This window comes from Sparassis crispa, assembly GCF_003851025.1.
Source record: "Sparassis crispa DNA, contig_000006F, whole genome shotgun sequence".
Classification (NCBI taxonomy): domain Eukaryota; kingdom Fungi; phylum Basidiomycota; class Agaricomycetes; order Polyporales; family Sparassidaceae; genus Sparassis; species Sparassis crispa.
The window spans coordinates 53,097-68,951 of record NW_020939753.1 but is presented as its reverse complement, the minus strand read 5'-3'; the positions used below and the strand labels follow the sequence as shown (position 1 = coordinate 68,951).

General features: G+C 52.6%; 4 protein-coding genes across 4 annotated transcripts; 2 read left to right on the top strand and 2 right to left on the bottom strand.

Annotated features, from left to right (window-relative positions):
• Positions 1 to 1,703: 1,703 nt before the first annotated feature.
• Positions 1,704 to 4,465, top strand: SCP_0700220 (hypothetical protein; the record flags this gene model as incomplete). The annotated part of the gene is made up of 11 exons (XM_027759954.1): positions 1,704 to 1,852; positions 1,925 to 2,168; positions 2,412 to 2,574; positions 2,692 to 3,101; positions 3,175 to 3,462; positions 3,583 to 3,664; positions 3,733 to 3,780; positions 3,913 to 4,086; positions 4,146 to 4,245; positions 4,302 to 4,342; positions 4,404 to 4,465. 11 exons carry the CDS (start codon positions 1,704 to 1,706, stop codon positions 4,463 to 4,465), a joined length of 1,761 nt encoding a protein of 586 aa, XP_027615755.1.
• Positions 4,466 to 4,633: 168 nt separating this feature from the next.
• SCP_0700210 (hypothetical protein) lies at positions 4,634 to 9,608 on the bottom strand (the record flags this gene model as incomplete). Its single annotated transcript, XM_027759953.1, has 12 exons — positions 4,634 to 4,965; positions 5,019 to 5,144; positions 5,207 to 5,647; positions 5,704 to 6,063; positions 6,118 to 6,196; positions 6,257 to 6,565; positions 6,621 to 6,915; positions 6,973 to 7,113; positions 7,165 to 7,682; positions 7,735 to 8,820; positions 8,875 to 9,098; positions 9,149 to 9,608. The coding sequence occupies 12 exons, from the start codon at positions 9,606 to 9,608 to the stop codon at positions 4,634 to 4,636; spliced, it is 4,371 nt and encodes a 1,456-aa protein (XP_027615754.1).
• A 1,075-nt stretch (positions 9,609 to 10,683) lies between these two features.
• On the bottom strand, positions 10,684 to 13,273 carry SCP_0700200 (predicted protein; the record flags this gene model as incomplete). The annotated part of the gene is made up of 3 exons (XM_027759952.1): positions 10,684 to 11,481; positions 11,543 to 11,735; positions 11,796 to 13,273. The coding sequence occupies 3 exons, from the start codon at positions 13,271 to 13,273 to the stop codon at positions 10,684 to 10,686; spliced, it is 2,469 nt and encodes an 822-aa protein (XP_027615753.1).
• An 879-nt stretch (positions 13,274 to 14,152) lies between these two features.
• Positions 14,153 to 14,938, top strand: SCP_0700190 (hypothetical protein; the record flags this gene model as incomplete). The annotated part of the gene is made up of 4 exons (XM_027759951.1): positions 14,153 to 14,228; positions 14,275 to 14,739; positions 14,792 to 14,862; positions 14,918 to 14,938. The coding sequence occupies 4 exons, from the start codon at positions 14,153 to 14,155 to the stop codon at positions 14,936 to 14,938; spliced, it is 633 nt and encodes a 210-aa protein (XP_027615752.1).
• Positions 14,939 to 15,855: the final 917 nt, after the last annotated feature.

Below are 15,855 nucleotides of genomic sequence, written 5' to 3'. Positions count from 1 at the left end.
TGGCATCCACTGCGAGCCACCACACTCGGAAGAGAAGCTTGACCTACCTGGCAATCCAGGCTACCGCGTTCTCATCGCGATAGTGGCGCGACGAAATTGGAGACTCAACCCGTCGCAAAGTCTTGAATCTCAGCGCAAACAGTACCCTCGCGTGACCTTCGCCTTCATACCATGAGGACATGCGTTCATCGATAACGATGCAAGAGTGGTGTAACGGTCCATATTCAGCACGAAACAAGCACTACGTGGACAAGTAAATGTGGGGAAACAGGTAACAATGTAGGGGCCATAGAGCTGTGGACGCGCAATCGCAATGAGCAACTGCAGTCGCGAGAGACATTAGTCATACATACCTATCCCTTCCAATCGCTCAAAGCACGGCGGAAGAAGAGACGTTCACGAAGAACAAGATAAGCCAAAAATTCGGCAACCATGCCGGCGCGAGAGTAGTCTGAATCGAGTTTCACACCAGTACAAGGCTCGAAGTCTCGTAAGTGTGAGCCGCGAAGTGCGCTGAAGGACGGACACTTATCATCCGAGTCTGCCCCACAAGTCCCTCGCCCGTCCAATGTGGACGATCCGAAGATCCACAGCGCGCTAATAGCTAGCTCCGGGCAATATTTGTAACAGCACGCTATCACAACCGATACCTCATATGAACGATACCTGGAAGTATTGACTCGTTTTGTTACTAGATGCCAATCCGCGCACTCCAGGCTGGAGTACGCGACGGGGGAGGTGACCGCGGTGACAGGGGCGTGCCCGCCCAGTCTCCACGACGTATCCCAAAGCTACATTCCTCTCTCTCTCGCTCGCGGCGCGAGGTCTTCGGGACGATGGCACGGACTCGGCGAGCTGGCGTGTACCAGCTCGAGTCCGCGGAGGTGCAGCGGTGTTGGTGGTGCGTCGCGCAGCCCGTGAGGACTGGACCCAGCTAGAGTCGATCGAGGGAGACTGATGCTCAGACCTTAGCCCGCTCACGAATGTGGATGCCCGAAGGCATCCTGGACGATGTGAGCCTCGCGGCTTTCGCGCTGGCAGGTGTGGTGGTTGAGAAAAAATAAAAACCTTAAGCCACGATGGACGGGAGCACGTGATGAACGCGATCGGGGATCATTCCCACGCCAACACGTTCCTCCGCCAAACCTGTATGCGCCCACTGAGTGACCCGCAGGCTCAGGCTCTTCTGTGGCGCAGTACTACTCTGCCAATGGTACCTACTAGTATACTGCTTGGTGGCGACCGGCCAAGTTCCAAATGCAAGACCCGCGCAACTCCTCCGCAACGTTTGGAACTTGAGTTCTACCGAGGATACGTCGAGTGGGATATATACATACCATACACATATGGTGGGGTCGCGGAGCGCCCTGACTTGACCGTCCGTCAGGCTATCATATATCAGGCCTGGCACATCTGACAGATGGTATATCGTTCTTGGAAAAGACCAATCCGATAGATGACGCCTTGCGATCATCCCCCCGCGTAGAAATCCCATTCCCCTCAAATGACTCGCGGCAAGGCCGCTCGTCCCACTTTGATTTTTCGTCCCCCTTTGCTTAATTTTTTCGTCCAAGTCTCTATCCATCTGGCGTTGCTGTAGTCCGCGCGGTCCCTTGGATTTAGGTGCGTATATGTTCGCAAGACGTTAAAATCCATCGTCTACACAGAAATTCACCTGAGCTAGAAACGTCTGACCAGTATTGATGCAGCCGCTTGCTGCAGAGTCTCGTCCTGCGATGTTCTCCACCCTCATCACGTCCGCTTGGAGCACCGTGCAGCGGAGCGTCCTTGATACAACATCCGCCATTTGCAAGACTCCCCTTTGCAACATAGCCGAAGTAGCTGTTGTCAGGTATCTCATAGCAGTCTCACCTTGCTCTAGCAAAAGTCGAGGTCGCTGACGTCTCGTGCCATATTCCTTCAGCCTGCTCAAGAACATTACGCACGGCTGTCTCGTCATCCACACCCCCTCCCGCACTTATACCTTCCCTTCTCCCTCCGATACCAGAACGACAGGAGAGCATTCACTCAAAGGCTCGCTCAAGGCGGAGTTGACGGTATGCAGTCCTGTCTTCTGGCTACGCCTATGCGCTACGGGTGACCTCGGGTTCTCCGAGGCCTATATGTATGGTGAAGTCGATTGTGACTATCTCATCAATGTTTTTTCGGTGAGCAACTTTCGTGACGTTTTTTCAACGACCCCTCGTTCCCCAGACGAAGTTCAGAAGTGGTTATATACGGCACTGCGCCAAGTTACTATAGATCACCTTTTAATCATGGAAGGTGTTCATGAACGCATCGACAGACGACGTCGTTCATGCATCCTTTACGTGTCTGGCGCGCATTGCTAACTCGCGCATATACCCAGTCGCATTCATCGTGCATCACTTCCTAACTATCTCTATCTGAAGGTGTTCCTTGCCAACCGAGACTGCCTCTCCGCCATCGACACCCCCCTCGCGCGCCTCCTCCGCGTACCCCAGCGCTTTGCCGCCGCGCGTCTGGCGAACAGCGTCGCGAACGCGCGCAACAACATCAGCGCGCACTACGATATCAGTAACGACATGTTCCAAGGTAGGTCTTCCCGCTCTTTCAAATTCTCTCTGCCGTTGCGCTCGCGAAAGCAGAATTGCTGAGCTGAGCCTGGCGCTCTCCTCTCCTGCATCTAAGACTGACGAATGTATATCGCAGGTTTCTTGTCGAAGGACATGACCTACTCCTGCGCGATCTTCCCCGACTTGGATGGGGACCTCTGCCCTACCGTCGATTCTCCGCGATTCATCTACGACACCACTCCAGACCCCTCCGATATTGCCCCAACTCTCGGTCCATCAGGCGCCCTGCCCTCTCCCCCTATCTCCCCGGATCCGAACTCAGACACGGACACAGGTGTCTCTATGCCGTCCACTCTCGCCGAGCTCGCCGACCAGAACCAGATATATATTCAGCCCGACGTCCACGGAGGGACGTCCGTACCAGCGTCCGCCAACACGCCACCACGCGGTGCCACAGCGCAAATGAACGAGGACGCGCTGCACGCCGCGCAGATGTGCAAGCTTCGCCATATTGTGCGCAAGGCCGATATCCGCCCAGGCCACCGGGTGCGTGCGGTCCCCCCTTCCCTTTCCCTTCTAACTTCCCTGCATTGGGATGACGTGGCTAACGTGCTCTCAGGTGCTGGAGATCGGCTCAGGCTGGTGCGCGCTCGCCATCCATATCGCGTCGTCCGTACCGGGGACGACCGTCGACACGATCACGCTGTCCGTGCAGCAGGCCGCGCTCGCGCGGGAGCGCGTGCGTGCCGTCGGGCTTGGGCCCTCGGGGAATGAGGACGAGGGCGAGGAAGGCCGGGTGCGGGTGCACCTGATGGACTACCGCAGCATGCCCGCAGGGTGGGAGGGCGCATTTGACCGCGTCGTGAGCGTCGAGATGGTCGAGAATGTCGGGCAGGAGTATCTCGAGGTGAGATGGCGCGTTGGTCACTGCCCCCTTCACCACTTCCCTTTTGGGAGACACGTTGGGTGGATTTCCTAGCGCGCCGTCAGTGTCGCAGTGAGCTGACAGACTCTTTGGGTTTTACAGACATACTGGGCGAAGATAGACTGGGCGCTCAGGAAGGATACGGGCGTCGGTGTCGTGCAGAGTATTACCATCCCCGAGGCTCGTAAGTCGTTATGTCGTCCATGAAACGTCGCCAGTGACTGACGACGGAGCGGTACGCGTATATGTCAGGATTCGACGCGTACACGCGCGACACGGACTTCATTAGGAAATGGGTGCGTCTACTTATCCCCATCCCCTCCGCGATCGTTCCCTCCTGACGCTCCGTCCCATTCGAATCGATGGTCCTGAGTAGAGTGCGTTTCTCCTCCCATTACCTCTCCATCCCTACACTGACCCTCGATCTGCCAGTATTCCCGGGCGGATTGCTCCCGTCGTTCACCCTCCTGATCGAGACACTCACGCGCGGGACGTGCGGGCGGCTCGTCGTCGACTCCGTCTCCAACATCGGCCCGCACTATGCGCGGACGCTCCGCGAGTGGCGCTTGCGGTTCGAGGCCCACTTCGAAGACGTTGTCGTGCCAGGTACGTGCTCCCAATCCGAATCCGAATCGTCAACGCTGCGGGGCTGATCAAGAGGCCAGCGCTGAAGCGGGAGCATCCGCGCATGGTGGGCGCGGACGCGGACGATGCAGGCGTGCGGGAGGAGATCGAGGTGTTCAGGAGGAAGTGGCTGTATTACTTGTGAGTCTGCCGTCGCTTGACCCTCGTTTTCGGACACACTCTGACTCGTCGGGCAGCTGTTACTGCGAGGTCGGCTTCACGGCGCGCATTTTGGGTGGTAAGTCTCTACTGCGTTCAGATGTATTCATGCATTCACGCGCTCTCGAACGCCGGGGTAGACCACATCATCACCTTCACACGCGAAGGTAACGTCGAATACCGATATCAGGTCTTCGCTTGAGGTAGGAGGTCGTCTATCTATACGTTAACGCGCTAATGGAGTTCACTTGTACTGGATCCAGACCGTCGATACCAGGACAAGTCGTTAATGCTGATAATATAGAAATAAAATAGAGCATGACCATCATACATCGTGACACACACGCATTTCACGAACCCTCCACCTCCATTAGCAGTCGTCGCCTTTGCCGCCGACTCCCAAACGCTGCAACAGCTTCTCATTGAGTATCCTCCCAATGTCATGCACCAGCTTCGTCGCCGCAAGCATCTCGTCCACCGGCATCTGCGAGCCCTCCGCCTGCACAGCGTCGTACGCCTGCCGGAGAGCGTCGATCCCGGTCGATATGGTGCGCGCTCTGCGCAGAGGTGGGGCGACTTCAAATGCTGGGTCGAGCGCGCGCGACAACGCCGGAGCTGTCTGGGACCGCTCTGGTGGCACAGGGTGATCGGGAGCATGGGTATCGGCCCGGTGAGCTAGGTTGGAAAAGACGACTGTATCTCCTGAGTGACTTATCAGCAACCGACAACATAGTCATCAGTAAGTATTATCTGACCGTGCGCAATATTCGGGGGTGCTGTTCTCGCTATGCTTTTACCCTTACCGACGCTCCGATGTCTACAAGGGGTGCACGCGTCATCCTCACCTTGTTCTGAAACCGAGAACTCATCGTGATCTAGTTCTGGGTCGGTGACCAGGGTGCAAATTAGCGACGTTATAGTAGAGGGGATGAAGAAAATTTACCTGGCGAGTGTGATCCTGGATCACGCTGGATACGCTGCAACTGGGCCGTGTCCAGAGCAGTTTCCCAATTCTCATAGTCCTCCGAGGCCGGGGGTGTCATCGCCCTAGGCGTGCGTGGTGAGGCTTCCCCGTTGTCGATCGTGTCCAGTGCAGCAATGATTGGAGCGGGGGGCACTTGGCGGGTGATAGATGGACCTGCGTATCCAGGCGTCGGATGCGGAGCAGCAGATCCTGTCCGCGAGCGCATACGCCTGACTTCCGCATAAGTGGGCACTTCGACGCAATCGAAGCGCGAACTTCGACCATGAGCCATGTCCAGAGTTGTTTCAAAAAATGATGCACGGTGGGCAAGGATGCCAGACATCTTCCCATTAGGGTCAACATTTGAGTTCTCTCCGTCTGCCGTTGAAGCTGTCTTTATTCGCTTGGGTGGCCTAAGATCTAGCAATCACATTGGTTATCAGTGTCTGACTGTGTGTTATTCGGTGGCCGCTTACCTCGGACAAGAGATGCTCGTTTCGCAGGAGTCGGTGAACTGGGCACAAATACGGAGTAAGATGCATCGAACAAAGGGGAAACTGGAGCAATCGCGTTAGACACGGCAGGTGATGGGGAATGCATCCCAGGTGAGGCATTTATGTGCTCCATACCAGCCCCAACAAACGGGACTTCCGGAGACAGTATACTGGCCACTCCAGAGGATCGACGTGAGTCTGGACTATCAATCATGTCGAACCTCAAGTTAATGTCTCTCGTGTCTGAGTAATTGCGCGATTGCGAATCCTGCGTAAGCCCTAACGAGGCGAACGTAGGATTGCGCCCAGCGTGATATTGTTCCGTAGATGAAGTATCAGCACCTTCGGTTGCAGACGTAAGAGCGACGACCCCCTTCTCTCTGGTGGAATTCGTACCTACAACGGAGGCTCGGAGGACAGGGTAGATTGACCGGTCATCATCTTGTCCCTTGGCTGGGAGTTCAGGTTGCACGTTCTGTGAGAGAGGGAAGTATCAGTTCACAACTTAAGATACAGTGTAGGTTCCGAGACTAACATCTGACTGTGACTGTGACTGTGACTGTGATGACTCGGAATCAAATGATATATCGGATGGCAAGCTTGCACCAAAGGCTTCCTGATATGTCTTCAAACATTCCTTGATACTACCGGGGAGAACGTGAATAAGGGACCCGATACCAGGATTAATTGAGTCCCAAAAGGCCTTGAAAGCTACAGGACCCCATGCTGGATGTACGAGGCGACAAAAGCCCGAGGAAATGAAAGGTGCCAATGCGCGAAGGGTATCTGCAGAGAATGGGTGACCCCGAAGGAGGTCTAGGGTATCGGTGTACAGGGTCATTACCTATGACGCCACGATGAATACAGTACGAACAGGTCACGAGATAGGTTATACGCACCACATCATTATATTCTTCTTCTAGCATTATTTCCGATTCGTCCTTGATCCAGACACATAACCCATCCGAGAGCGCTGTTAAGACCGGGATAAGCAGGCTCCTTGGACAGCATTTGAATAAACTTCTTAAGTCTTTTAACGCGTCCATGGCCAACTGCAAAAAATCTGCTTGACGGGAATATAAGCCAGACAGATATTCGTTAATATGAGAAAATAATTCCGCGGAGATGATATCTGCGGCCGTTGGACGAAGATGAGCAAGAATGATGAGGCTGGTTCTGGAGAAAGCTAGAAGGCTGCACAGTTATCAATATCATACAATCAAAATAAGGCCGGGATAGGAAATCGTCTACCTCTTTGACTGCTTCGCCGCACTTAGGACAAGAGTCTCTACCACTTTCAGTGATGAAGTTGATAGTGACTCAGCACACACAGCGGCATAATCAAGAACACCATTCCACACGCCATTCTCCTCATCGCTCATAACCCACACACTGGACATAAATATCAAAAAAGTAACAATAGAATTTGGTAGTCTGACTTACCCGAGGGGAACTACCAGAAAGGAAACTGTATCTTGCCAACTGGGTTTGGGGTCAATTGTCGTCCATTTAGACGCAGACACATTCCATAAATGTCGGATGAGTTCCGTCGTCCTCTGAGACTCATTTCCAATGACAAGCCGGCCAAGGAGATCCGGCTCGCTTGCAGAAATCAAAGCAGCACATAATCCACTCCAAGCGACCTTGACGTCTTCGCGATCGATCTTGTATTCCTGCTTGAGCACCGAGGTCAAGATTGAAGTAGCCGTCGGTATCAGCCAAGATGTCGTAAAGACGTTCTTCATGACTCTCCATAATTGGCGTACTAATGTCAGTCGAGCACATTGTCTGTCGCACAGCTGAGAAGAGTCGGATGAGCCGTGGTAGTTGAACAACAAGAAATCCGTGATAATAGTGACGGCACGATTTGCAAAACTGGAGGCGGTAGTAAGATGTCCGTATTCCTGCGTAAGCTGCGCTTGGACCAGGAGCAACGCTTGCCAGACTTGTAACAGATCACTCTGCGGAATTAAGTCATATCTGAATTTCGAAGAGACATCACGGTTTACGTACCGAAAGCGCACCCACTGGCTGATGATGCGAAAGAGTTCGCTCCACGCAATGCCCCCATATCTCAAATAAGTCTTCCCAATGGCACACAATCTCTGCTTCGGTTAATTGCCTTACTTCCTCCACGTTGTATTGGCCAATGGTAGAAACGAGCTGTGGCACCTTGTCCCAATCTGCCTTCAGCAATGACCTGTCGAATAACTCCTTGACAATGATCTTCCCCTCATGCTGTGCACTATCCGAAGCAATTGGAGACAAGAAACCAGCAGCCGTGCCAATGGAGCTAATCAACCTTGTCAGAAGCGCAACGCCCTCAGAGTGTACCGATTGGGAGCCATGCGAGACCATATCTCTGACAATGCCTAGAGCTTTCGAGAGATCACCTGTCGCGGTCGAGGGTATATCGCACTGCGTGGCCGGCAATGGCGGCTGCAACAGACACGAGACGAGTGCTATGCCAGTCCCTTGCCCTAATTCCTGCCGCACGACACAGAAAGCGCGTTCACGGAGATCTGACGAGGATTGAGACGCCGAGATGATCCTCCGGTCTGCATGGAAGTGTGTATCGTTGTCTCGCGAAACGTGGACGAACGCCCAGATTAAGCACCGCCACACGCATGCATGCAACTTGCGGACGAAGGACCGCTGGTGAGCCAAGTTGCGTGCCAGGTATGTCATCACGAGCTTCAGAGAATGCGGACGAGTGAACAACTCTCCAGCAAGTAAAGTTGCGATGCAGGCTAGGACGATTAGGCACCACACAGGTCCTTGACCGGCCACAGCGGGATGATCCACAGTCAAGGAGATAGACAGCATGTCCTCCAGACGGAGGATACCATCTATCCTGTTCTTTGAGGACCTCTGCGAGTCGATGAAAGTGTAAATGTGATGTCTGACGGTGTCCATCGACCTTTGAAGGGATTGCGCTTGATCAGAGAGGGAGGCGAGCACATATCCTGAAAGAGCGTTTGCCGCTTGTGTGCGGACAGCGGCTGATGGCGAAATAAGACGAGCCATGACAAGTGGCAGAACTTCAACAAAAGGTTCGAAGAAAATGAGAGGGTACGAAGTTAGCAAGTGGTAACATGCCTGCAACTAATGTTAGGGATTATTTTACTTTTGAGGTCGGCACGGGGTGCCCACCTTCAGACTGTCGATCACATATAACTCTGGCTTCCCGCCCTCGACTGCCGCCTTCAGAGTGTCTTTAATTTGTTGCTTCTTCGAGGACATCACCATCGTAGAGAGCCGGAGTTTCGATACTACCCATGTGGTCAACAAAACTGTTTTCGATTCATTTGGGATGGGAAGGGAGGATTTGCGAATCGTTTTCAAGACATCATCCAGAAGACTTGCCACATCATTCGCTAACTGTAAATCAATCTCCTTATTCGAAATGAACAGACAGTGGACGCACGAGTAAACATTGAAGACAAGACGCTAAACCGGAAGATATAGGACAACAATCGCAGCGCGCCATGACAGACAGAAGACGCGTCTCTTGCGTCTTTGACTTGATCTTCAGTGGCATCCCTGAATGCCAAAGATTCGGGTATTAAATCATTGCTGGAGCGATAGTTTGGTACGGGATCAACGAGAGCGCGACGCAGGTCCCTTCGGAGACATTGTGCAACCTCGGGAGCGTGTCGTGCAACGTAGTTCAACGAGGGTACTTCGCGTTGATCCTCTGGGATGACTGCCACTATAGTGCGCAGTCGGCTTGAGAAAACGCTGTACGCTTCGAGCAGATCATGAGCAGAGATATGTTCCGCTGAGTCGTCTTCAAGAGACTCTCTGAGAGTGGCGATAGGTGACCTGAAGTACCCAGGAGCATCACCATAAACATATGATCGCGTCGTTTGAGGAGGAAAAGACATTGGCTCGGAAATGTATTTCTGGTGGTTCACTGGAGAGTGCGGCATGAAAGCTAAGTGAGAAGTATGGGTAACAGGAAGGATGGCCACAATCTACCTTAGCGGGGCAGTGGACTAGGACGTCCGGGCGTTGGGGCCAGATAAAGAGTCGTATGATGATGTTCGGAGAACTGTATCCTCATACCACAGTTCATAATACACGACCAAACAGAACACGGTGAAGTTAGTGACCGTGTGGCGTAGAGTGGCCAGGTTGGTTTCACTCTCTCGAGGAATTTGAAGGGGCAGAAATTTAGAACGAATATAATTCTCGCTCCCGTGCAATTGTAGAGGAGGTCGAGAAATTTGCTTGACGCCGCCCTGAGATTTGGAGGTACTGTGGACGACTGCTACTGTGAACCTTGTGGAAGGGGAGAATCTCCATATTGAGGCCAAACGTGTTACGTAATCTCCTGCCACGAGCCCAAGCCTGGATGTAAGGAACGACTGTCTTCCTGCAGGTAACTAGAGGCTGTATCTATGAGCCTAGCCTGGATGGCGGTCCACTGGCAATTGATCAGTTTGCTCTCTTACACCTTGTTTTGAGTAGTCAAAATTCACTACTTGTTGATCGATATTCCATGGTACATATCTATGATGAGAATGAATATTTATAGCACGCAACCTTTCGTCTGATTCGTACACTAGTTTTGGCCAAGATCACACCAGGCTGGCATCCCAGCTAAGTAGAGACGTCGACAGTTGGACAAGAGATATAGCATGTAACAAGGAAACTATTTATGAGATACATTCAACTAGATTGTGATAGTAGACCTATGAAGGTTTAGACGAGGCATATGGATCAGATAGAACCGGCAGTACATTTTTACGTTGTGCTCCCGGAACGTTTACTACACATACTTTTGAGGCATTAGGGCTCAGATGTCCTGACGCGAAAGTATTGGGGTGGAGGATTGAATTAGTACGCGGCTTCCCTGAATAGAACCAGCCATGTGAGTTAGCCACATTAACGCACACTTCATGATACACGCAACACTCACCGCACATCGAGTAAAAGATTCATCGGAAGTCGACTAAGTCAGTCGCTGTCTGATATATATACACGGCTCTTTACTGGTCCGTTCGGGTCTGGTTGACGGTATCTTTGGCAGCCCCCTGCCTGGGCTTCGTCCCGCTTGGCTTGAGCGTTATCTTCATCAACATCGCTCGAATCTTCAATTCGCTTCCTCTTGCTAGACACGTGGGCATCGTGCTCATCCTCTCCTGAGTCCGAGGCGAATTTGGACCACAATCTTTTTTCGTGCTGCTCGTCTTCCATACTGTCATGCTTCTCGAGTTCTTCATCTTCCAGCAATTCCGCCATGAGCGTATCGCCGCGTGTGACACAGGGCATGAGTTCCTCATCGACAGGAGGTTCTGCAGTGCCAAATAGCAGCGTTGACGTAGGGCAAGGCATAAACAGGGATGGATCAGTCGGTGCAGAGTAGCCGACCGATGGCAACGGGGTAAATGATGGAAGGCGGACGAATGGGGTGAAGATAGTTTGATGCAATGAGAGATGCGGTGGGCCAATTAATTGCGCAGCATCAGCCCGCCCGTCGTCCGCATCCGCGTCCGAATCGTTGTCCTCTGGCTGTGAGGGAGAGCTCGAATCATCTGATCGCGAGGCAGGTGGTCTGCGTTCACGTTTCCCACCTTTGCTGTCGTCATTCTTGGTGCCCTTGCCTCGCACTAGATCCTCCTCTTCATCACTCTCCGCTGCGCTCTCAACTGCAATGTCCAAACGGTCGAGGAGTCCTTTGAAATGTGCCTTCTTGCTGGGTCTTTCAGAATACATCATCGACAACGCATGTTCAACATCGACGGGGGAGATAATCTGACGTGAAGAGGATAAATTATTGGCGCAATAAGGAAAGTAACAACCCAGTTCCACGAACCTTGTTCTTCAATCCCCATACCTTCGTGTGCATTTTTGCTAGCCTCTCCTGCTCTCCCGATACAATCGATCGGTGAACAAGCTGTGTAGTGAACTTCACCACGTGGGCGTTCAGAATTCGAACTAGATCAACAGATATCTGTGAAGCAACAGAGGGTGGGACGTCTCGTTGCTCCCGCAATCCGTTATACAGCCTAAACAAAATCAGATTTAATGAGTCGATCCTATCAGCGCCATGAAGCACTAACACTCACCGCATTATCTTCGCGAGTCCTCCGAGGTGGAGTAACCCGAGTCCTTCCTCGTATAGTCGTTCGGCAGTGATACCCATGGCCTTGTATTTATCGCGCAGTTTTTCGGGTAGAGTGGGTCCTGACGGATGGGGGTGTCGGTAAGAGCCTTTCACGTCCTCGTCCTCAGAAGATGAAGGGTCGTCATCCGCTCGTTGCTGGTCACGTTCATCTGTTCCTTTCCGAGCCGCGGCGACCTTGTCATGCTGCCGCTCAATAGGATCCACGTCGCCACCGCCAGCATGCTCTACAATGGACGCACCGGCCTCACCCCTCCTCTTCTTTCTCTTTGGTCCAGTCTTCAGCTTTTCGACTGTCTCTGAAACCACGCTGCCCGACTTTTCTGCCCTCTTCCGACGCATATGCATCCGCTTCTGGAGACGACGACGTGAGGCTGGAGAAAGTGCCTGTTCAACCCCGGGAACGGTTGAAGTGGAGGTTTCTACGGTATGAGCAGGAGCTACCGACTGTCGGAGAGAATCAGAGGTGATAGATGTCCCCTGGAAAGGTGGAGTCGATGGTCGAAATTGGGCTCCGTAGATTGCATGAGGAAGCACCCCCGCCACAGTGCCCATTGGGGCTGCCGGAAGTGCAAAATTGTCACCGACGGAAGTAGACTGTGATTGGGCTCGAAGAACAGGGTCTATCATTTTTTCGTCGATCCGGTGAAGAGCTTCAACAGGAAGAAACGGAATCGCAGTAGAACTGCCTGCACGTTCCTGGACATCGTCCGCCTTCCCCGCGCGATGTAGTCCACTGGGCTCCGGCGCTGTCGGCCAACGTACATCTTCGTCCTTCCTCAAAATGCGATTCAGGGCCTTCATCGCAACTGTATCCAGAGCACGCAAGACATCTTCGCCCTTCCACTCCTCTTGTCGCTCTGCAAACCACGCCTTGTACTTCTTCTGCCGCCTCTTTTCTCCTTCACGGTCGCGCTCGTTTGATGCGGTGCGGCCATCGCCTTTGCGAGCGTGGGTAGCAAGCCGAAAGGTCCTGAATTCATCATCTCGCGTCTTCTGCAACGCCTGTTCTTCCAGAATGGGTTCCGCATTGGATAGAGCAAGTGCCTGTTGCTCCTCGAACGCGAGCCAGCGATCAGATACTTCCCGGGAAGCAGGTATGTCCTGCCTCTGGGATGAGTGAGGATTGTGCGCGCTACCATCTTCGAGCATGTCAAGGTAAACACAGACATCAACAACGGTCTTGGTCTTGATTTCAGCTGCAATCAAGTCAGGACGAAGGCGTGAGTAGATGGTGAGCCCGTGGAAGAACGCATTCTTTTCTGCGGAAGTCCAGTATGCGTTGGGTTCTAGAAATGATGCCGGAAGGGAACCAGGGCCATCACCGCCTAACAGATGTCCTCGGACGCGATTCAGATGGTCGGAGAAGAGTGTCAAATAGACAGGGTTAACTGGAATCTCAGTTTCTTCGGCCTCTTCCATGCAGCCTTAGCTTTCTATTCTATACGATACCTATCATTAGAAAACGGTTAGAAAATGGTAGAATATGTGAGATAGCACAAAGTCAAGACGCTTCAGCTGGATTACGAACTAGTGTGGATGACGTACGCTGTGTGCTGAGGATCACAGTTGAGTTGTAAAATTCAACTCTAACTCCCCAGCAGACGTGCACCAATCCGACAGCAAGTCAATGCTGCATGATATTAAGACACGCAACAGGATACTAAACAATTTTAGCCCGTGATAGACTGAAGGTTGACCGCCATCAACATGAATCAGCTGAGAGTCACATACCTGACTGTTCTCCTTTCTCCAATAGTCCATACTCCGGTCTATACAAAAACCTACTCACACTCCTACAACTTCTGGTCGCGATGATGCAGTACAGAGTCTGGCTTTTTCCACAAAAAAAGTGGCAGAACAATAGTTATATCCCGATACAACGTTTAGTCGGTATTTTCGGCGCATAAACTTTGAGGACAGGTTTTTCAGTCTCAGAATCTTCGTAATAGCAAACACGTCAGATGAGTAGAGTGCCGTGACCACGTGGCGGCGAGTGTTGGTCCGAATTGGGAAGGTCACGTCGTTGAACGTTCGCACTCCTAAGACTCCAAAGCTCCATGCTCCAGCCTTGTCCACAGCTGGTCATCGCTGGTCATTGGAGCTGCGCGTTAGCCAGGTCAATTTCATTCCTCCATATTCCCGCTGACGCAGCCAATCGAAATACGGCCTCGTTCGTCGTCACCATGTCATCATCGTCATGTGCTTGCACTCGCTCTGGGCATATATACCCCTCTCTCCTCTGGTTACGACAAACTCACCACCCCTACCACCACCTGCCAAATCCCAAGTTTTTTTTAAATGTCTCAGCAACGTAACACTCAGTCGTGGGGCGGTAGCGACCCCTTCAACAACCCGTCTGGCACCCAGGGTCGAGGTGAGTCCTCTCTCATCAATAGTGCGTTGGTCCTCATTCGACGCAGGCCAGGGAAACCAGTTCGACGACTCCGGTCTTGACGACTTGTCTCAGCCCCAGAACACTCAGAGTTCTGACTTCCAAAGTCAGACCGGTCAGCGCGACTGGAAGGGCCAGCAGGGCCAAGGCCAACAAGGCTACGGTGGCCAGCAAGGCTACGGTGGCCAGCAAGGCTACGGTGGCCAGCAAGGCTACGGTGGTCAGCAAGGCTACGGTGGTCAGCAGGGCTCCGACACCCAGTCCGGCCAGGGTTGGCGTGGCGGTGCCGCTGGTCAGAGCGAGGACCTTTCCTCCAGCGGTTACCAGGGCACCACCGCCGGCACCTTTGGTGCTTCAGGCGGCGCCTCTCAGACTGGTGCCGGCGACGACGATTGGCGTCGCTCTGGTGGTGGCCAGGGTGACCTCGGCAACGACGATTACACTCAAGGAGGTGCAGGACGCACCAAGGCTTCTATGGGTGACCGCATCAAGGGTACGTTACGCGTTTGTATGGCTCCCTTCTGCTGCTGACTCTGCTCCCTTAGGCGAAGCGGAGAAAATGGCCGGTAAAGTCACTGGCAATCGCGGCATGGCTCAGCGCGGACAGGAGCGCAAGGTCGGTTCCTTCGCCTAGGCAGACTTTCACATTTTACTCAACCTTTTGGATGCAGACCGGCGATCCCGATTATTAAATCGTCATGGTCGCTATCCTTCGACTGAATCGGTGTAAAATATGAGGCGGATTGCATTGTGCTGCGTTTATTGTATGAAAGAAGTATTTTCGTGAAGAATGTATCTCAAGTAGCGAATGTGTATTGCGTCGAGTCGTAGGAGCCGTTGTGCATTGATATCGTCTTCAGCCCCCCTCCGAATTGACAGGGAAGCGCTAGTTCATCAGTCTCAAATTCGCCTATGTTTCATCGCGAATGCTAGCGACGGGGATTTCACCAATAATGCAGAGCTCATAGAGGCTGTCTAAATGGGAACATCTGCTCAAGCTTACAACAAAGGATTGCGTGGCAAGCAAACAGCGACCAGATTCTGCGCAGCACGACTGGATTCTCATGCCACTTCGACGTGTCAAGCAACTGTAATAATGGAAAGCAATCACTACGGACAGCAACTTACCAGAGCATTACCAGAATGGCGCATTCGGAACACAATCAACCCTTTTGACAGCATCATGCGCACTAAGACCGGTCGGTGAGAGTGGCCGTGCGCACACTTTATAGAAACTTCGACTGCACGGCGAGAAGACGTAGTAAAGAAGCCGCAGAAAGAAGTGAAGGCAATAGATTTTGCAGACACACCCCAGTAATTCGTCGATTATTCGATGGTTCCAAGTGCAAACTCGAAAAGCATTGCAATTGGCAGCCTACCAAACTGCTCTTAGCTAATCCATTGATCCCTGTTTGATAACCGGAAGTGATCCCGTCAACGCGTTGCGGTGATTATAAGGCGCCTGGGACGCCGCACCCTCTCTTTTGTCTCACTCTTCCTTGTTTTGTGAAGGTTAGTTTTGCATCTGTCTGATGATTGAACGACGTGAGTGTGGTAAAGGTGAAGCAACTAACCAAGCATGGAAATAAAACCTACACAAAGCACAGTG